Genomic DNA, 21,924 nt, shown 5'->3' with positions numbered 1-21,924 from the left:
AAAGTCCTGCCATCTCTTTACATTTTGATAAATAACAAACTTTGCTCTCACTCTGATCCTGACTCATAAAGAAAAAGCCACCCTGCCTGTAGACTGCACAGACACCTCTTTCATGTCTTTTTGCTATTTATTGCAGTAAATTATATATGAATTCATCCTGTCCTGCACATTTGGACACAGAACCTTTATGACGACACATGGGGGTGTGTTGGAAAATTTAGCAACAGCTGGGCTCTTGTCTTCCCAGACTGTGAGACATTTTACCCAGCGGTTTTGTTCTACACAACTAAAAATTTCCGTGTTATGTCTGTAATACTGGAAATATCCAGAACTGTTTGTCCTCAGTAGAAGCTCACATTTCTAGTAAGTGTGCTGCCCCCTGGTGGTCAGAGGGAGGCTGTACTCCTCAATTTTACTCTGTGTACTGCACCCACCAGTGATTTAAGGTTTATTATTAAACTGGATTCTATATAATTTTAAATTATCTTTTTATCTTTGCATCTCTCTCTAACGGTGATTTTTATTTATTTTTAAAAAAGATATTTAATGAATAATGTTATCTTTTGCTATCTTTTAACTCTTTTATTGTAAAGCTCTATCCTTTATATTTAATGCTCTGTTAAGCACTTCGAATTGCCCTGTTGTATGAAATGTGGTATACAAATAAAGCTGCCTTACCTTGATTTGCCTCTCTAATGTGTTCATGCACAAAATTCAGCCTTTAACCCTTTGAAACCTGAGCAATTTGGTTGGATTCCTTTAAAAAAACCCATTTGGAGCAAATTAACAAGACATGGTAAAATAAATAAATAAATAGAAGTTACAAGAATAGTACCCGAAAACAAGCAAAAAAACTGAGTAAGAACAAGAAAATGACCTAAAAAAAATTCTGAAAACAAAACATATACAATGCATGCATTTTTTTTCTTGTAACATAATTTTCAATATAAAATTAGAATGATTTAAAAATATAGTTAGGTTTTAATGATAATTTTCTTATAATTCTACCCTCTTTTTTAAAGCTAATTTTTAGGTAATTGTCTTGTCACCTTTTACTAATTTCTTGCAATTTGCAGGACATTTCTTGCCAAGTTACCTTTTTTTCCCACCCTTGTTTTATGAAGAAATCAAACCAATTTGTTCAGGTTTTAAAGGGTCAAACTGCTTGTGAAAGGCGTCTGAATGAAAGAAAACTGATATTGATCCAGGTTTCAAAGGGTTAACACTTCAACTGGGACCTTCTCTCATCACTGGTGCAGAGCAGGGACCTGACTCCAACAAAAAAACAAGAAGATAATCTTATTAATGTAAAAGTTTATTTCAAATACTGACAAAAATCCTCATACCTACTCCCATACAACTGAAACATTCCAAGTACTCCTGTACTTTCTGAAGTCTTAAAATCATTCCTGTGATCTCCAGTCATCCTCTTTATCATGTAAACCCTTAGATTTTTTTTTCTTGGAAGCAAGGGTGCCTCTGATTTCCCTGCAGTTATCTCGGGCCAGGATGGAAAATACTAACTATGCAGTAAGAGAACACAAGAAAAAAAAAACAAAAAAACCAAAAAGAAACATTTACTTGCAAAACAACAAGAAAAGAGATCAGGTAAAAGCAGCACAAAAGTACTTCAGAGCACACAGCCTGTCATTTCTTTATACATTCTGGCACGTGTTTATATAGCTGAACGAGAGACACCCTGTGTGTCGGGTCTGAAACATACCCTGCTTTTTTTAACCTCTCATCGAACCGCTCTGTGCAAAGCCAAACATCAAGTAGCATTCAAGAACTCCTGTCCACTTTCCGCTCTTTCGCCCATTTCTTTTATCGATCTTTACTTTTTGCAGCACTAAACTGTCGCCTTTCAAACACAACATGATGCTAAACGGTCTGTTTGTGTCAAACCAAAGTGTTTCTGGCTCTGTATGATCAAATTCAACAATTTAAAATTTAGTGGTCGAATTTACAACGAGGTTTCTCAACTGAATGGATTTTGCCACAGGAGCTAAATGACTCTGAGACAGAGATTCGCTTGGAGAGGAGAGTCGGACTGGTAGAATCGAGAGGACGGGTGTTCTTTACAGGGTATCAACTCTTAGATTTGTCATTGACTGAATCAGCAGCATTTACACATTATTTTCATATGATACAGATTCACATAGCCTCTGCAGTTCACTAAGACAGAGCAGAAGTAGTGTTCGACTGAAAGGAGAGAGGAACCACTGAATCAGAAAATAGCTCAGGCTATGAAAGAGTGAAAAGCAGGTGGGAAACAACACAAAAAATCCCTTCCTGTCAAAGTCTATTTACAATGATGGCTGGAACAGAGAAAAGCAGTGCATTCATACAACACCACAACGAGCACACGCGTACAGGTCGGTTCTCTCTCGCCCACTGCCGATTTGACACTTTTTAAAGTCTTAATGAGAAGAAGTGAGGTTGAGGATGTGATGGTGCATGCACCCTGTCACCTAGCCTACGTGGTGGAGTGTGCGTTTTGTGAAGGTTCCCTGAAGCAGTGTCATACACGGAGGCCGATTCTCGGTGAGCGCCGCCCGGCATCCAGTTCAGATTCTTGAATGTGCGAGCGGCACGCATTATAAGTCTGCACGTTTGTCGATTCACCTCTCTCAGAGGTTGAACCACGTTAGCAGATGAGACCGCAGAGCGCGCGCTCACACTTTGCCCCCTCAGCCTGTGTTAGAAAATCTCTCTCTGCTTTGCCAAGAGTTGGAGTGAGTACATCCTGAAGGCATGCAGTGTCCCACTTTAAGCCCGCGATGACGATCTTGGGAGCGGAGCTGACACCTGTTGTTACCAGGTTGCCTGCTGTTTACTCTCGGACGCCCCTGAGGTCAAAGGTCAGTCTATAGTGTGTCAGTTCAGGAGGAAAACTCTTTATTCTGCAGAGCGCTGGCCACAGAAGCAGATCTATTCTGCAGCCAATGTTTACAGGAAGCAAAGTATTCTGCACTTAAGTTAGTGTTTTGCTAAAGAGGCCAAGATGTGGATGGAACCACTATGTCTGACTGCAATATATATTCTGAAATATGAGGAAAAGTAAACAAAAAATGAGCAAATAGCATCCTTGTTCAGCTTCAACAAGCAGCTTGAATACGAATAATTGTTTATGTCTCTCCCAAATGTCTGAAATCTATTTTCACAGCACATGTGCCGCTGCAGGACACAGCTGTGATTCTATGAATCTGTTTATTTTTGTCTTTTCAGCGGGACATTTGTGATCAGATACTGCAGTCTAGTCAAACTACGTATGTTTGGGTGTGAAAGGTTAACTTTTAGGGGTGCTTGTATTTGTGAAATTCAAAGATGACGGGAAAACGTCTGGATGGTGGTCACATAATTTTTCCATTGGTATCCAAACACAATGTGACCCGCAGCAGCTCGGGCTGCGGTCTGCCTCGTCACATCGCAATGTGAGCCAGACGACAAGATGCTAACAGTCACACTGGAGAGACGAGGCTGCCGACGCTCTCTAAAGGCTGAGAGCTGCAGCGTGACATTTGGCTCAGTGGGTAAAGCATAGAGTTTCCAAGCCAGAAATCCCAGGATGTAATCCCAAGTGAGTCGGTTTAGCACTACCATTCCTCTCAGGCATGTGAGCTTGTCTGCTCTTCAAAGCGCCAAGCTTATCACGAATTACGTGCTTGTTTATGTATTATTTACAAAAGCATATACTCTATGTAGGGTGCTTCAGTACCCCCACAAATCTTTTAGGCTCGTAGTAAACACACGTCTTGATGCAACTCAACGGCAACCAAACTAAGACTGTACTCAGATTGGCAAGTTCCCAGCCATTCGAAATAATGCAAGGATATACTGAGCTGGCTCTCGCCCTGAGCCGCTAACAGGAGCGTGTGCACATGGATTGTCGGGACAGCAAAAAGGAAAGGAAGGAAGGAAGGGACTGCGGCGTTTTCAGAGCTTTGTGTGTTTGTTTTGATTCGACCTTTCACTAAGAAGCCCCTCTCCCGTTAAAAAAAAAAAAAACATGTTAAATTTCAGTTTTTTGTTACAATCATGCAGCATATTTAGAGAGGAGAGGAGCAAAGGGAGTCAGGAATTAAAGCAACATGAGCAGAGAGAAGGAGGGCTGAGCTGCAGCGGATGACCTCGGGGGGGGGGGTTTGTTCGACGAAAAGTGGCTGAGATGAAAGAAAGCCTCCGTTTAGTTCCCGACGAGGTGTCGGTGAGCGCTAAAGAAGCAGCTGCCCCTCACAGATTTGGTACGCAAGCAATTATTCACATCCATCTTCCGACCCAGCCTCCCCCCACCCGCTGACGCCAGCCACCGGCACGGATAGGGAACAAAAAGATCACGCTGCGACCATGGTTCCTAACTCCCTCACACACATCAATTTGGTGTCATTTAGGATGCAAAAAAAGAACAAAGCATACTATACAGTCTACAAAGTGCATTAACTCACCCCATCCAACCCCCGCCCGCTGACACACCTACTGTGATGCATCTTGGAACACCGAAAAACCAAGACATAAGGGAGGCGGCAGAGCAGAGTGCGCTGGGGGGAGGGGGGGGGCAGAGCTGCGCATAGTGGGAAGGCAGAGAGGGCTGCAACCTCACAGGGCGCCTGAACCTCCATCCCGCCCACCCACAGACAAGCAAATGGAGTTTGAACTGATACAGCTCTGCCCGACATGTTAAAGCCAGTGGTGCCTGGGGATGAAAAGGGAGGACAGGGGAGGGGGTGGACATATCGGGGACATGGGTGAGGGAAGTTTGCCGGGAGCCCCAGGGGGGGTGAGGGTGCTTCTGGGGTGATGGAGGCTAGCCGGCTAGCTTGCTGGTCACCAAGGAGGGCTTCCTCCGGGGCAGGTCCTGCGGCGTGGGAATGTGGTCGCCAGTCACCAGGTTCTTGTCGGGCCCCGCGACAGGAGGCTTCTTCATGTTGGCCTTGGCCATGTTGTAGTCGCCCGAGTCGAAGTACTTTGTCTGTGGGAGAAAATAAATGAGAGATTCCAGTGAAGAAGAAAACAGAAAAGAAAACATAAAACAAATAAATTCACTGAACAAATATTTTTCGGGGCAACACTTGTTTTTGCTCCTACTTTAATTTTAAAAATCAAGTACTTTTTATGCACTTCTTTCAACAAATTTTGGTCACAAACATAGCATTTATCTGCCAAGCTTTAGAGGACAAAGACAGAGGACAAAATCCACTGTTCTTTCTAAGAGATGGAGGACAAAATCCATTATCCTCTCTGAGAGATGAAGGACAAAGTTCACTTTTCATCCTGAGAAATGGAGGACACAATTTATCCTTCTTTCTGAGAGACAGAGGACAAAATCCATCTGTCTTTCTGAGAGATGGAGGATAAAATCCTCCCCTTTTTAAAGATGAGGACATCTTGTTTCTTAGAGATAGAGGACACAATCCACTCTTCTCACCAAGAAATGGAGGACACAATGCACCCTTCTTTCTAAAAGATGGAGGACAAAATCCTCTTCTTTCTGAGAGACAGAGGACATAAACCACTATTCTTTCATAGAGACAGAGAACTAGGTCTCTCGTCTTTTAGAGATGGAGGACAAAATACATCCTTCCTTCTGAGAGACAGAGGACAAAATCCACTTTTCTTTCTGAGAAATGATACTCAACAGTAAGTTTGGCTTGTTGCATGTGTCTCACACCCTAGGACGCATTTTTGAAGAGTAGGAATGTGGATTTTGTCCCAATCTGTAAGACTGGAATCAGATTATGAATGAACATTTTCACAGCAGCACAGACAGGAGGAACCGTGTGAAGGTAGAGTTGACTGCTGCATTGTACAGATTCAGTTGCCAAAAACACAAAAAAAGATTCTCTAACATTTTGTCATCAGTCTCTGATGATGTTCAATCTGGGAGCTATCTTATGATTAAGTACTGCAATTTACTTTTTGGCTTTCCCCTCAGCTTGCCTCAGCTACTCCTACTCCTTGTCAGTGATTTCCCAGAATGACTTTCAACAATCTCCAGAGGTGGAAGTTCTCTATAACATATACAGGACGTGTAGGTGGAGAGAGCAACACTTTTTCCAGGCGAGGAAAAGTTAGAGGAAAGAGAGCGATGCTTCTGTGTGTGCCGCCCCTCTCTTCAAATTACTAATAAAAATAATCCACAACAGGCTGATGTGTTTCACATGCCACCAAAGTGGCTGCACTACATTCAGGTCTACTGGGGGTCAGTCGATAGAGAAATTATTTTCCTCTCTGCTTCAGTGGATTTAGTCCTATGTGATTGTTGGATGGATGACAAATTGGCAGCTGGAGATAGAAGCTTTTGGTCTCGTTGGTTTTGAGGGACACAGGAAATTTATCAGTCAAGTTTCAGAGGACAGAAACATTTTGTCCTGCAGACATCTCGATATGGTGTCTCCATGAGGGTCTATACAAGATTAAGAAAAATATACAATAATTTCCCAAAAACTGGATGCAAGACGTCTTGCTTTTTCAACAGTGCAGGACATAAGTCAAGAAAGGTTTACGAATTTTAAAGACATTTTCATTGTAAATTAGAATGACATTTCAGACTAATTCAAAATAACCAAAACTGAATTAAAAAATGACTTGAAGTCTGTGAACTGAAGGGATGCCCCTTAAAAGTCGTAGATTCAAATCATCAGATGGAGACCACTCAGTGGACTTAGATTGCTTTACGTCAGTCAGTTCGTTTTTATGTTTTTTGCTTGTCAGTGTGCTGCGCAGTGTGCTTCTGCAGACAATCCCAAAATTTTGCTGCGTAGTGAGTGCTCCTGACTCTCCTGCTACTCTTTGATACAAACAGTTGCAGACTCCCCGGCAGAGGCGTGAGGGGGAGAGAGAGACTGCACTGTAAGATGAAGAAGTGGTGAATTTTCAGCTCACGGTAAGGTAACACAATACAGTCTCTGACCTTTGTTTGATATCTAGTGTCGGCAAAAATGTTGTCATCTGTTGTTAAAGCCGTTAGCTTGTTTACTATATGACATGAATGCCGCGCTCACACTTTAAAAAGAAAGTCACTAGATATTTGTGTTGAACTGCTGTATCAGATTTGACTAGCATAATTCTAAGTTGGGTAAAACCTAAGTGACCTGTGTGCAGGATAGGTCTCACTACTCCCTCATTTGACTCATATAATCTGTGTATTGTCTGTGTTCAGACACCAAGACTACCTCTGCTCTTTGTGTGGGTGTAGCCGCGAATGTTGACTCTGGTGCAGGTATTGGAGTCGTGGCAAAGACAAGTGTACAACAGAAGAGTTTTCTTGGGAATTTTGGGTTGCATGTGGGATTCACTGTATTGACTCCCATTCTGTCGAGTTCAAATTTTTTTTTTAATAAACAATACACCATCTAAAGAAGTCACTTTCCACCAAACTTTCCAAATGTGTCTGTTTCAGACACTTTGGTGCTTTGAGGAGAAGCTGCGCTCTGTTTGTCTGTCTCACTACGCTGCTGTCGGACCATCAGCTGTTTGATCCGTAGTAATGAAATGCTGTGGCTGTCAAACACTCAGCTGTTCTACAGTCAGAGTTGTTCACTGCATTTGTTTCACCGTGGCACTATTCTTATTGTCATTGGCTGTTCGTATTGTCTATCAAAACATGGCTGGGATGCGTTCTATCGACATTCTATCGACATTCTATCAACTACATCTCATATTTCAATCGAGGAAAAGTTATATCGCGATTGATATCATTAGTGATTTATTGTCCAGTCCTACTCTAAACCAAATACGAGCACTGTTGGTTGCCTACCTGATCTGCATTACGTGCGAGAGGCATTAAAATGCAATGTCAGAGAAATAAAGATTCATAAAATCTTACTTCCCACATCTTTTAAGAATTTTGAAAGATTTATTCTGGACATTTTAATACTAATTACTGCCTTAATTTTAGATGAATGAATTCAGTGCCTTTTAAGACTTTTTAAGGATACAAAGGAACCTTGTTCACTGTAATTTTTTTTATGTAAACTGTTTTGTACCAAGTCAAATTCCTTGTATATGTAAATATACTTGGCAATAAAACCGGCTTCTGATGACAGTACTGAAAAAAAATTCTGGACCAGATAGCTGAGCTCCTTTTTCAATTTAGGTTAATATTCAGTTCCAAATAAATAAAGCATGAGGTCAACGAGCAGGCAGGGATTCAGTTGTCTGCTGACAGAAATATGCCAGCTGAGTGGATCAACGAACTTTCAGTGAGGCACAACGCTGTCTCACTGTCACACCATGGTCCCCTACCCCTCTGTGTAGTCTCTTCATCAGGAAATCTGAGCCGCCGGGCTTCTGGCCCAGGCCGGGGTATTTGGACTTCAGCTTGGCCTCCTCTGCCTTCACCGGGTTCGCATTCTTTTCCTGGGAGTCCTGTGGAGACAAAAACAAACGCACATAAACACCCCTCCTCCGCAGAAAACACGGCCCTTGAAAAGCTGATACATCTTCAGAAAAATTTAACTTCAGCTCGAACAGCTGTTTATGTGACAGCCACTCATTTACAGCCGCTGTACAATTCCAAAAATGCTGCAACTGCTGCTACAAAAACACATAAATGCCTGAAGAAAACAGAGCACTTCACTCTTCAGAAGGACTAAAACCTCTGCTGTGAAGTGGGCTAAAATCTCTGGCAATGACTTGTGGGCACTGAAGATCCTTCATGATCGTATGAGTCACAACATGAATGTTCTTCACTTACAGCATCTCATATTTCCATCATGCCTAAAAGGAAGTAACGTAAGATGTTTGGTACAAACAGAGAGCTAAAAGATATGGTCTTAATGATTTTTGGAAGCTTACTTTGATAACAACTGATGTTGTCTTTTGGGAATCATGTTTACCAAGAGTGTGTGCAGAGAAGTGTAATGTATGCATCTGTAAAAGCTAAAACCCGTCGATGATGAATGAACTCTGACCGTCACAAATCGACACAAGTCCTTTTCCACAAATTGCTTTACTCTTGCTGTAAAGCGACAAAGTATTTCACATTAGAGAACTTAACACTTTGAAAGCTGGGGCGACATAACTTGCCTTTCACAAGTATTTAAACCTTTGAACTCTAAGCAAACTGGTGATATTTTTTTCAAAAACATGGAAAGAAAAAGGCAATGAACAACTTGGTAACAAATGCTCCACATTTGCAACATATTAGTAGATTTAGAATATTCCTTTAATGTGGGAAATGGGAAAAATGATAAAAGCTAGGGAGAAATTATATTCACAATTATATTTTTAAAACCATGTTACACATTTATAACCTTTAAGCACTTTTTCCAGGTTTTTCCTTATTTTTATTTTTTAACTTTCTTTTTTTTATTTGTATTTTTGAACTAATTTTTCTGCAGTTTTTACTTACGTTTTGATAATTTTGGGGTCATTTCCTCTTTCTTTGCTCATTGCCTTCTTCCCATGTTTTTGGAAGAAATCAAACCAATTTGCTCAGGTTTCAAAGGGTTAAAGCATAATCTGTGGTAATGATTAAATTTTAAAACTTCCTTTTAAACAGGATAAGAAAGTGTTTTTAGTTCACAAGTTCTTGCATGTGATTGATTTCAGTTAATGTGGACATAACAAACCTCGTCTTGTGCTTCCTGTAGGGATCACGCTTTGGCTGCCACAAGTTATGTTCACAGTAAACATCGTGACTCACTGTTTTCTGTTAATGTGAATTAATTGGTAATGTGTTATTTTTAGGATGGAAAATGGGACTTGAGTTCAAGAAACAATAGTTTGACAATGCTTTCCAGCTCTTACAACACCGGGGTGCAGTTACAAAAGCCTGAGGTGGAAATTAAAGCAGACAATGCAAATATTTGTTCTGGTGCCATTGACTAACACTCGCCAAACTGGTCAGATCCCCGCCATTCCAGTCTCTGACAGGTATCGAGGCCAATAAATTGGGCCACTGGGGCACACCTTGTTTGTGTACACATGAGTTTCATTGCATGCTGGAACTATCTCAGGAAAAAGAAGGTGTAAAGTGCACGTAGGACTACAGGGGACAAACTCCAAAGGCCATTTCTGCACTCCCTGCACATATACCTTGAGCAAGCAGCACAGACCTACTTACACGATGCAGACAAGATAGAGCACTCGGCCTGTAAAGCTTGCTGGGGCAGGGATAAAATGTGACTCAGGACACAGAAGCCGATGAACACATTCCCTCAGGAGGAGGGGGGACGTGTGGTACCGAGTGTGCTGAATCACTTGGGTCCATGACGAGAAATTTATGAGCTACTATATTCGGCCCCTATGCAGGGAAACTGCAGAGTCCAACAAGACAGTTTGTGCATCCCCTTTAGGAGAGTTTTAAACAGTTAGGCTACATGCAAAACTGTACAAACCCCTTCAGGCACCATCAAAGTTTGACTTGACATTTACACCCTACCTGACAACACATACTGCTTGTTCCAGCACCTCATTTGAGCTGTATCACACATTACTGTTAAAACTTAACAGAAAACAAAACAAAACTTACGAATATTAAGATCCAGTGTGTGGGATTTAGGGGGCTATATTGTTAGAAAAGGAATATAACTGTGTTTTCTTTGGTGTATTATCAGCTGAAAATAAGAATCATCACAATTTTGTGACATTAGAATGAGAAATATATATCTAAAATAGGTGCGGGCTCTCTGCTATTTAGATGTTGCACCGCCATGTTTCTACAGGAGCCCAGAAAGAACAAACCAAACACTGGCTCTGGATTTGGACATGTAGACATCTAGATTTTCATGTCTGCCAATGTAGTTAGATGACCCTTTCTGACAAGCGGCATTGAAAAACTGATTTGTTAAAATAAAATGTCTTTTTTTTTTAGTTTTTTTTTTTTTTAAATTCTAACCAGGAGATGTCTATATAGCTCTCTTTAAATGTTTTACACTGTTTATTCAAAATTATTCAAAATGCATCATTTTGTAAAAGCAATTTCCAGTGCAATATTTTCCCGTTTAACTGTATTTCACTGTGCAATAATATTGATATACCATAATTTTATATCTTTACAGTAAATATACTACACACCATGTGTGTACTTCAGTTACTCCTGTGCAACTATTAACATTGACATACAGTATCTGTAGTGAAAGGTGTATATACAGGCTTTCCGCACATTTTCATGGAAAAATTTCAGAAATTTGTCATGTCTTTTCAAGGACCCCAAATATATATTTTTTTCCTTGATACCAAAAATTAAGCTAGCTGGCACGCATGAAGGAAAAGTCAGAACGTGGGAAGAAAATAAGGAAAAGTATGTGATGGTAAACAACTTGTTTTGTAACAGTTATTAAATTTGCTGTAATGTTACACAGACAACATCCAAATAAAAAAAAAAAATGCCGGAAAAATCCTTAAATACAACATAATTTCATTACTTTTCCAGAAATTTCAATAGTTTTCACAAATCCCATGACATTCCCTGGCCTGGAAAATGTGCTTATGAAAATCCATTACTTTTGTAGGTTTTTCATGATTGTGGAAACCTTGTATACGGTGTATTTATTTATTTTATATCCTGATATTTCTTGTCTGATTGCTTTTATTGTTTCTTACGTTGTTATTTTCCTATATTAATTAAATTGACATTATTTGTCCTGCGTCTTGCATTATTTGTCCCCTGCTTTCAATTTTACCCTTTGTTTGCCCTAGTTTCTTCTCATATGTGTTCAATAGCGCTGTTTGGCTTTTTGTTGTTGTATCGCCACCTATCCCATTTCTGCTTTGTTTATCAATGCACTTTGTAAACTCTGATTTTAAAGGTGCTATATATCAGTAATACAAAGTTATTTAGATTTCAAACGATAGTTTTTATTCAATCTTGACATATTTTTGTAATATTTTTCTTTTAGTACTCAATCACTTTTATTTACTTTTTTGATGTTTCTGATTCTTGAGCTGCTGTATGGTGTTAATTTCAATCAGTAAAAGCTCGTTTATCTTCTCGCACACCTGTGTTGTTGTGGTTCTGTGAGGAGATGCGGAAGCTCTGTCACACTGCAGTTGTTGTCACTGTCAGGAGAAGATAATCGAGAATATGGAGCCATGTGAAAGTCCAAATCGGTATTTTTAATACACAGCACAAAGTGTCCATAGTGAAAACACCATGTTGTGTCTTTATTTTGGACACAGAGTCACATTTTGAGACCCTCCAGGACAGACCAATGAGGCCCGAGCTGCTGTGGACCCGTCAGCCAATGACACACGGCAGGGGACAAAACAAAGTGACACACAGCCAAGGTGCTCCGTGTGATGGGACAAATCCCTTGTCCCCACACCGAGCAGCTGATCAGAGCTCCACAGGTCCTCCAGGAGTCCCCCCCTCCCCTCCCCTGTCCCCCTGCCCCGCTGCAGCACACACTTCACTGGAGCTAGCTGCTGTTAGCCTAGCATGCTCGGTGTTAGCTAACAACATGAAGACAGCACTCACAAACCCACCTGTTTTTCGTCCTCGTAGTCCACCTGAGTGTCCGAGTCCAGGTTTTCTGACGACATTGTGTGCGTGTGATGGACAAGCGAGTGTCCCCTTTGATAGACAGCCCTGATATATGAATAAACGAGGTACCGTTTGGTGTACCTGTGCTGAATCTAATCCTCCTTTTCTGGACACGACTGCTCCCCAACAAAAATGGCGTAACGAGATGTGACATCACCAATGAGGGAGAGGGCGGATCCTACTTGTGATTGACATATACAGTAACCAATAGACGAGCGGTAGTGCATCGCGTAGAGCCAATGGTATGCCGTTAAAACTGCCGTTCTATATTATTGACAGCGCTTCGGCCAATAATTTTACAGAATCGAGTCTGGGGGCGGTGTAGGGCCCGCACTGCATCAACACACAGCTTCAACAACACAAAATATATATTATCGATTCAGTTTTTAATTTGAAATGTTTTGTGTTGAAATTATGTAGCAATACCTAAAAAGTTGAATCGAACGCCAATAGTAATTTTATTATCATATTTATTTAATATTTTTTTTACATGACAATTGGAAAAAGTTCCCTGCTCTGATTGGCTATTTGTTGTTCGTCAACCAAACCCTTCGCCGTGACGTTAATTTAACATTTAAGTTAGCTAGCTTGATCCCGATCATAAAAATAATTGATTGTGCTGAATTGATTCTTTAGGTAAAACTGCTGTTATATTGTTACCATGTAAGTACGAGTTTATACTCTTGGTCTTGATGTAGCAGAAAGTGTTTTAGCAGGTAGCTGCCGTGCAATAACAGCATTATTAGCTAGCTAACCGGTTAACTTGGTAGTTGTAGTTTACAGTTAAATAAAGATGCAAAACGAGCTAGCTAAAATAATCTTGGACTTTGGTCCTTATATATATTTTCTCTCTGTTCTTTGTTGCAGCTTTTATTCTGTGTTATTTCACCACCGCGATGGCTTGTGTACAACAAGTTAAAACTTCACAGGTAGTGTTTTCTGTAGACTGATGAAGCTAACATGAATCCACTGTTTTGTGATGCTAGTTGGCTAGCTGGTATGCTACAAGGACAGCACAAAATGTTACATTTTAAGTCTCCCAATGCTGTGTCACGTTATCTAACTTCTTTTTTTTTAAGTTAAAGGACTTCATTATTATTTTTTTTGTTATTAAGAGACGTGCAAATTGTACATGACACATGAATCAATTCGACAAACAAACAAACACCACTAATATAATCTGGGAGAAAGTGTTTGCAAATAACAACAACAACAACAACAATAATAATAACATACATATATATGTGCAAAAAATGTATATGATTGACCGTTTCATCATATGGAAATAAACACCAATAATATAACCTCTGGCTACTGTGGCAAGTGTTAATTCAAATTATTGTAATAATAATAATGATAGAGATAATAACAGTGAAATGTGTAAAAATAATTTAAAAAATATATATGTAAATGTATGTATAGTATTAATATGATTGGGTGTTTCGTCATGTGGTCCTTCTGTTAATCACAAAGATGTTCTGATATTATTTATCTGAAATGCCAGAGAGATAATATAACATCACAGGTCGTCAAAATGTGAAATTTGTCTTTTCAAGTAGTGCTGGAAACCTCCACTCTGTTTTTATGTTGTGAAATATGTCGTAGGCTCACACATTTCGATGCAGCTGTTGGCTGATTTGTAGTGTTTGTGTACACTGTGATGAGTAAGCAGGACTCAGTCTGTGATTAATTTGTTTCACGCATGCAGGACACTCAGCTGTTGCCTAATCAGGTTCTCACAGAGCAGCAGTCCCTGGTTGTTATAAAGAAGCTTCTGGCCATCGCAGTGTCTGGCATCACATACCTGCGGGGCCTTTTTCCAGAGAAAGCATTCGGGAGCAAATATGTTGAAGGTGTAAAATACTTATGGAAATGTATTTGTCTTTATTTGTCTGCACATTGTTCTGGCTATCAAGATCTTTTTAATTTAAAAAAAAATATTTACAAAGAAGATCTGTTTTTCTTCCCACAGACCAGAAAGTTATGATACTTAGAGAGGAGCGCAGCTGTCCCGGGGCCACTCAGATTGTTCAATGGTAAATAACAAAACACAGTCATCGATAAGGGTCACTACGAAAACTATATGTCTGTTGTCCAAAACATTTGAGGATATGTGTCAGAGATAACTGAATGCAAGTTTTTCAAATTCTTTCAGGATGCACGGATGCTTTGAGGCAATCCAGAAGAAGTTTGTAAGTAGTTTTTAATCATTCCACAAATTATAAAATGTTTTACGTACATCTAATTGTGTAATTACAAATGAGACAGCATAAATGCACATTAACCAGCAGAGTAAGTCATTCTTCACATTTTCCCTGTGTCTCAATATAGCTGACATAATCAAAGTTTTATGTTTTATTTTTCCCCGCCAGTTGCGGACCATCATTTTGTCTGTGAGTATTTTATTTATCTTCGACTTCTTATGTGTGGTCTTGCTGATTTTCTTTAAAAGTAACAAACACCGTCAGGGTGAGGAGCCTGAGTTTATACTAGGAGCCGTAACTTTACACACCTTTATAACAGATGCTGTGCAGCATTAAGTCTTTTCTGTAAGGCCTGGAAGATTTGTGCTGTTGATGCTTTTCTTTTTTTATTTCATTGTGCCCTTTTAAAGATCTACACTGATCCAGAGAACCCTCAGGTAATATGCAGTTTGTCTTCTTGCCATTAACAATGTTAAACCACTGCACAGATGACAAGCTGTTTATGTGATTATTGTGTATGTCATTATACAACACCTGCTTTGTCTTGTCCTTCAGAAAGTGACTGAGTATTACCAGTTTAAGATCCAGTACACATCAAAAGGGGCCCAGATGGACTTTGAAAGGTGGGATTTTCTACTTGACAGTGATGCAAAGTTCATAAGACAGTGAATAAATCTATGAATCATCTCTAAATTGGCTGAACATGTATGACATAATAGCTTATTGTTTGATATGCATGCATACCTGGCTTTGTGTCTCATAATGCTGCCGGTACCAAGAATATATTTTTGTAAATCTACCATCATATACATGTACAAATCACTGCAATTTTCTGCCCAAAGATATCACATCTACCATCAATGACAAATTACTTTTAAAAAGATTAAAGTGGAGTATCTTGACAATTCAGTACATGGTGCTGATTGTAAATCAGGTCTTCATGTTCTTTGCATTTTATTTTATATCCACAAATTTTCTCATGTATTTTCTGTTTAGTCCTCTTGCCGCATTATCACTTAAAGAGTAGTTCAAGTCTCTTATCTTGAGCCCTTCTTTATATATCCTACCAGTTTCCATTATGGTTACCTGTTAAAGTGACTGAAAGAGCAGGTTCTTTTCTCATCCTGCCTCTTTTCTTCCTCAGCAGCGACAGCAACAACAACGTGTCGCAAATGTCATTTGGAAACACTAAGAAGGCCAGTGTCCTGTTAGTGAGGAAGCTCTACACTCTGATGCAGAATCTGGGTCCTCTGCCAGACACCGTGTGCCTCAACATGAAGCTGTCTTACTACGAAAACGGTAACACGCACAAGCTCACCGTTATCAGTGCTTCTTTGAGAGTGGCATGAATTGAGCAAAAGATTTTAAAGCTTTGCACATGTTAAGGTTTCCAGCAATCACATTTGTGTTTCCAGTGCCGTTTTGCAAAATACAGCTTTTTTGAATCACCTGAAATACATGCGAGCGTAAAAACGTGTGCAGTAAATATGAGTTTTCTAAAATGGATGTTTTTCCATTATTAGCTATATTATTATATTATATCATATTATATTTGCAATTTCAATTTGCGCAATTTGAAGGTTTATGGAAACCCCCTGCTCTCTGTTTTCCAGTCACTCCTGATAACTATCAGCCGCCAGGCTTCAGGGAGGCCGACGGCAACACTCTAGAGTTTGAGAGGGAGCCGGTCAAACTCACCATGGGTGAGGTGCTCACTCCCTTCCACAGCCTGAAGTTGGACATGGGCACAGAGAGCCACAGACTGGAGCAGGTGACTGAAAGGAAGCATGACACAGAAATAAACTGTTGAATCTCTGCAGTAGTGTTGCGATCAGGCATTGCAAAATCTCGTCTTTATTGGACAGCGTTTTGGCCTTTATCTCCTCACAAAGTTCACTGCAGTCAGCATGTGTGGGAGCTGATTTGTAATTGACAGCTATGATTGTTGCTTAATGTGTGCAGGTGGAGGAGACCGTTCATGTGACGCGGAAGTGGGTTGTGAACGTGGAGGAGGATAGCGCCCTGTCACAGGTCAGCACACAAACAACAGACCATTAATAATGACACAGAGACGTTAAAGACGAGATCAGTCTGCATGATTTTTATACCTCCGCACCAGCTATAGCCGAGGTCAGAGGCACTGTGTTTTCAGTTTGTCGGTCCGTCCAGCACATTCTTGTGAATGCGATCAGCAACGCCTCAAAGAAATGTCTTTAATGTCTTTAATTTCTCTCAAACATTTACTTGGACTCAACGATGAACTGAGATTAGATTTTGGTGGTCAAAGGTCAAGTTCAGCGTGACCTCATCAGTCTCATTCTTGTTAACACGATACCTCATGAAATCCTTAAATTTGGCACAAATGTTTGAGTAGACACAACGATGAGCTGGTTAGATTTTGATGGTCAAAGGTCAACGTCACTGTGACCTTATCAGTTTCATACGTGTAAGCGAAATATCTCCAGAACATCTTTAGGGGATTCCTTAAAATTTGGCACAAACATTGGAATAGACTGAGCCAGTTTCAAAGGTCAAGGTCAGTGTGACCTTGCATCTGTCTAATTTTCGTGGATGGCCTTGAGGGAATTTCCATAAATTTGGCACAAACGTCCACTTGGACTCAAGAATGAACTGATTAGAATCTGGTGGTCAAAGGTCAAGGTCACAGTGACTACAACATAGTTTTGGCTATAACTCTAGAACCCTTAAGAACAACCATAAAACTGTTCTAATTGTATAAATCGTCTGTTATTTAATTTTTATCATGAATGTTATTTCTTTAAGTATGAGGTGAAATAATGTGAGAGTGTGAAAAGATTTAAACAGCTTGTTTACTGACGCATTCATCGGGAAATGCAAGGGAGGCCACATAGCAGCTGTGTGTGTCAGTGTGTGTGAGTCAGTGTGCGTGTTTGTTGTGGTTAGCACTGTGTGATCAAAACATGTTTTAATCTTTAGGCTCATGTGATTGAAGACGTGAGGAAGCCTGACAGTGAGGACATGGACTTGGACAACACGGGTAAATCCTCCCTCCATCTCACTGCACCTGTGTATGTTGTGTTTGATGTTTACAATGTCTCCAAAATGCAGGAAATAAGTGCATGTGTTTATAGGAGATTAAAAGAAAATAAAGAACAAAAGGGGTTTCATAATGCAGGCGGGGCTCAACACTGAGTTTGAAAAGTGGTTTCCATGTGGTCAGCATCAAGCTGCTGAAACTGAAGTATATCTGCCATTTTAAGGCATCTTACATTTTGAATAATTTAGGTACAATGCAGTTAAACGTCTGCTTGATAATTAGAATGTGATAAAGAATGCTGAAAAGCGTTATTACAGAAACCAAACAAGTCTTTGTTTTATCTGATAACTGAGTTTGACTCTTTGGTGTTTTATCAGTTAGCGTGTCGACCCTGCAGCGTTTTCTGGTCCAGGTTCTCACTATACCAGCAATATGTAAACATCACTAAACAAACAAATTAGGGGTGTAACGGTACACAAAAGTCACGGTTCGGTTCATACCCCGTTTGAGGAGTCACGGTTCAGTGCGAGTTTGCTACAGCAGAGAAAAAAATACCCGGATCCACGTTTTTTCATTTATTTTGAACAAACAGTGGAAAAGGGTCAAACAAGGACAGACACTGTCCTCCTGCTGGAGACTGAGAGAACATTTTTTTGTCTGCTGGTAACTTTAACTAATGTCATTATAAAAATAAGGAACATTTCAAACACTTGTTGCACACTAAGAACTTTAAATCCTCATTCAGTAACATAACAGAATAATTCAGAGGGCTTGTAAAATGAATCTGGGTCAGAAGCTGTTGGCAGGTTGTTCTTGATTGTTTGTAGGTGCGTGATCCTTTTTCTTTGTCTGACATTGACATTCACACAAAGAAATAACTTGTGATGTTCAGAGCAGCTGTTTGTTTGAGATGAGGCAGTATTTTACGTCATTTAACCCCTTAACAGGCATTGTAACCGCACGGTAGACATTTTTTCGCTAAAAACTTGTCAAAACCGGATTTAATTTTATACAAATGTTTATACACAATGCATATTAATGTTTTGATGATATTGTAATTCTATTCAGTTTTATTTTGATCGAACTGACTATTTGTTTTTTTCTAACATACATTTGTTTTGATTTTGTTCTGAAATTCATTATTATATGTATTTATTTTGTTTGTTTATTTTATTAAGTTAATTTTATTTTCTGATTTTTATTATATAACATTAACCTTTTTTACCATAAATTCTATACAGATTTTTTTTCTCTAAATTTTTTTATTTACATCTATTTATTTTTTCTTATTTATTTTTTATATATTTATTGTATGATATTACTTTTTTTTAGATTTCTATTATATTAAATTGACTTTTGCACTTTTACTATGCATTATACTAGGAAACGTTTTTTTTCCTAATAAATGTATGCATTTTGTTCAGATATTTTACGGTCTATAATGTTGTGTAAGGGTATTTCTTATTGTGGCTGTTAAATTAAAAAAAAGTAGTGAGAGAGCACCAGCACGCAAATTCTCTCCTGTCACATAATTTCTGTTTCTTTCGTATAAAATGTGAGACAAAGAAAATCATCATGTAAGCTGGAGGCCTCACTGAGGGTTGAATGCTGTTAAAATGAAATTCAGCTGAAGATTTACTTAACCGACAAAATAACATAAAAGAATAATGCAGACGACTTGTGATATTTTTCTTGAACTTCAGAGATCCAGATGAGCTGTCATGAGAAGATCGAGAGCTATGAGGAAGCTACAGAGGTACGTTAAAAACACTGACCTCAACACACTTAGAGCAAAAAATTATTTCAAGCTTCTGCTGCAGAAGGCAACATTTATACTTAAAAAACCCAAAAAAAGCTTCTAATCAGGAGGAGAAAACAGCAGGAGAAAAAGTGTAAAGTATAAAAGGAGAAAGCGGAGCACCAGTTTTTGTCTGTCGGCGTTTACTGGAGATTGATTGCTTCTCTACCAAAAGAGCATTTTGAAGGAAGTGTGAAACAATAAATTGCATTCAAGGGTTTGTTTGTGACAGCTGTCGGAAGCAGATTGCGAATGTGAGGAGAATCTTTTTATAGCGACTTAAACGATTGATGTGGAGACAAAGCGACACCAGGCCTCGCCCATTATTTTAAAGGAAGGCTCTTAATGTGAAGGGTTTCCGTGTAAACACCAAGCAAAGGGCCACGTCGAGTGCACTTAATAGTCGGTGGTGTTACGGACCATCTGTCCCCTCTCAGATGGACACTCTGGTTAAGAAGACCTCCGACACTGAAGTGGGACTGAAGAGGACCAGGAGCGGGCGGGTCATCAGCTCCATTACGGTAAGTCAGCCAATCAGAGCTCTTCAAGAAACAGTTTGAAGTGAAGTTGCTCACCGGAAATTATTCACTAGAATCTTTGTAATAACTTCCACTAAGCAAAAAACATACATTTTTTAATTTAATTATTTTAAAGTCTTCACATGTGTTATATAAATTATAAGTCTGAACAGACCGGGATGAAAAGCGTAACTTGACTGGTTGGCGAAGGTAATTCTAGTCCTTCTCTGTGATTTGATCTCTGCGGTTTTCTTAATCAGTCGATCAGTGGAATTGATCTCTAAGTCAGAGAGCACAGATTAGCTACATAATACCCATCATGCTCCTTTGAGCATTTTTATTAGCTAGTGTTTTTACAGTTCAACATATTATGTTATTTTAACCATTTGTTACCTGGATCGACAATCAGTCAGTAAGCAACTTGGCAAAAAAATGTCAGTACAGACAGTAAGAAATGTAAAAAAGTGTAAAGTAACAAGAAAATTACTGTAAGAGGGTGATATGCTACAGAATTGTTAAATTAATATTTTAAATTAAAGGAAGAAATATTAATGTTAATATGACAATTTAATTTTTAGCACTTCTTGTAATTTTTTTTCTAACTGTGTGTGTGTGTGTGTGTGTGTGTACAGGAGACAAACGTGACCGTGAACAACAAGCCAACAGCTATGAAGGACAAAATGGTGAGAAACTCATATTTACTGCGTTTATAAACTCTGATTTGTAATAATAATAATTAATAATAAAGTGTTTCCCAGTCTACTTATTATTATCAATAATAGTTATAATTTAACAGCTGTAGTTTGTGCATCAGGTTGGTTCCCTAAACATGCAGCATTTGTATTTGTTCTCAAAATAATCATTTTAGATTTTGGCTGATAAAACAGCTGAGAGCATTTCAGCAGAGGATGTACAGCAGGCTGGATATTGAAATGGAAACTGCGTAGGAGTGCTGTTTGTTTCACAGATGAGTCAGCGCTGATGGCTTCGCTCTCTCAGAGTGGGATGTTGTCTGTCAGTAGACTTCTCACCAGCTGGGTGTGTTTCCTCTGCAGGTCTCTCGCTATGAAATCCTCAACAGTCAGGAAACGCTGTCCACCTCCGAGCCCAAGCAGAAACGCAAATTCAGCGAGCCCAAAGAACACTACTGACCTCAAAGCTCACCTCTGACAGCAGCACGGCCGATTTTTAAATTTCAGTTTTGATTAAGTTACAGAGCTGTTTTCTGAAGTTGTTTTTAGCATCCAGTTTGGGTTTGTGTCATAACAGTTTGTTTGAATGCAAATTTAAAATGTGAGCAGGTTACATATTTGAAGTTAGAATACTGATGAACAAACATTAACACAGTATTTCATTTGACTTTGTTTATTATTTGTTGTTTACAAAGAAAGATTTCATACTTGAATAAAATAGAAAATAATTCATCTGAAGTCGTCTGATGTCACAGTTTATGACTCGAGGTTGTAAAGTCAAATCAGCTTCACTTATGTTTTATCAAACTGCTTTTAGGGGCAACAGAAGTTAGTATTTGTCAGAAATCAAGTTATTTAAAACAAAAGAATTATCCTCTTTTTAACTTATTTGAGCTGATAAATGCTTGATGTATTTTAGGGATGATTATTAATTGATGGTCGATTAATCAATCGTTAAGAATTTAATCGAACATGTGAAATTTAATCGATTAATCGATAGGTTGTACAATGCTGTCAAAGTATATGCAAAATGTTACTGTGAGCTTTAACTGAAGATGAAATGCATTTTGAAATTAGCAAAGTTTTTATGTTCCCTTCAAATAATGATTGATTGTTGATTAAGGGAAGGGCTTACAATATGCAACCCGAGTTTTAACTAATATATTTTTCAATTATAAATGTTTGCAGGATTTGGTTTTATGGGTT

General features: G+C 39.1%; 2 protein-coding genes across 4 annotated transcripts; one reads left to right on the top strand and one right to left on the bottom strand.

The window, feature by feature from the left end:
• Window positions 1-1,297: 1,297 nt before the first annotated feature.
• ensab (endosulfine alpha b) lies at window positions 1,298-12,632 on the bottom strand. The gene is made up of 3 exons (XM_042489803.2): window positions 12,430-12,632; window positions 8,245-8,367; window positions 1,298-4,969 (listed from the first exon to the last, which is right to left on the bottom strand). The coding sequence occupies exons 1-3, from the start codon at window positions 12,484-12,486 to the stop codon at window positions 4,805-4,807; spliced, it is 345 nt and encodes a 114-aa protein (XP_042345737.1). The 5' UTR covers window positions 12,487-12,632; the 3' UTR covers window positions 1,298-4,804.
• Window positions 12,633-13,013: 381 nt separating this feature from the next.
• On the top strand, window positions 13,014-21,438 carry hormad1 (HORMA domain containing 1). Of its 3 annotated transcripts, none has more exons than XM_088084705.1 (16): window positions 13,014-13,150; window positions 13,355-13,416; window positions 14,196-14,340; window positions 14,460-14,523; window positions 14,643-14,679; window positions 14,860-14,880; window positions 15,102-15,128; window positions 15,247-15,314; window positions 15,839-15,990; window positions 16,305-16,462; window positions 16,654-16,722; window positions 17,650-17,710; window positions 19,414-19,466; window positions 19,946-20,029; window positions 20,659-20,709; window positions 21,082-21,438. In XM_088084705.1, the coding sequence occupies exons 2-16, from the start codon at window positions 13,384-13,386 to the stop codon at window positions 21,175-21,177; spliced, it is 1,119 nt and encodes a 372-aa protein (XP_087940831.1). In that variant the 5' UTR covers window positions 13,014-13,150; window positions 13,355-13,383; the 3' UTR covers window positions 21,178-21,438. The 3 variants fall into 3 exon arrangements, with proteins under 3 accessions (XP_087940831.1, XP_042345736.1, XP_087940832.1); XM_042489802.2 differs by having other exon boundaries at window positions 15,836-15,990; XM_088084706.1 differs by lacking the exon at window positions 13,355-13,416 and having other exon boundaries at window positions 13,030-13,150; window positions 15,836-15,990.
• The last annotated feature ends 486 nt before the right edge of the window (window positions 21,439-21,924 follow it).

The sequence above is a fragment of the Plectropomus leopardus genome, chromosome 11 (genome assembly GCF_026936395.1).
Source record: "Plectropomus leopardus strain MGB_pleo_1.0 chromosome 11, ASM2693639v1, whole genome shotgun sequence".
In the NCBI taxonomy this organism is placed as follows: domain Eukaryota; kingdom Metazoa; phylum Chordata; class Actinopteri; order Perciformes; family Serranidae; genus Plectropomus; species Plectropomus leopardus.
This window is presented reverse-complemented; position numbering and strand designations above follow the sequence as displayed.

Excerpts from the sequence above, each read along its gene's own strand:
- hormad1 (XM_042489802.2), top strand. The coding sequence starts at position 13,384 with ATGGCTTGTGTACAACAAGTTAAAACTTCACAG. Across the intron at positions 15,315-15,835 it reads GCCCAGATGGACTTTGAAAG|CAGCGACAGCAACAACAACG; the intron begins GTGGGATTTTCT and ends TTTCTTCCTCAG. Across the intron at positions 20,710-21,081 it reads CAGCTATGAAGGACAAAATG|GTCTCTCGCTATGAAATCCT; the intron begins GTGAGAAACTCA and ends TTTCCTCTGCAG.
- ensab (XM_042489803.2), bottom strand. The coding sequence starts at position 12,486 with ATGTCGTCAGAAAACCTGGACTCGGACACTCAGGTGGACTACGAGGAC. Across the intron at positions 8,368-12,429 it reads ACTACGAGGACGAAAAACAG|GACTCCCAGGAAAAGAATGC; the intron begins GTGGGTTTGTGA and ends TTGTCTCCACAG. Across the intron at positions 4,970-8,244 it reads TGAAGAGACTACACAGAGGG|ACAAAGTACTTCGACTCGGG; the intron begins GTAGGGGACCAT and ends TTTCTCCCACAG.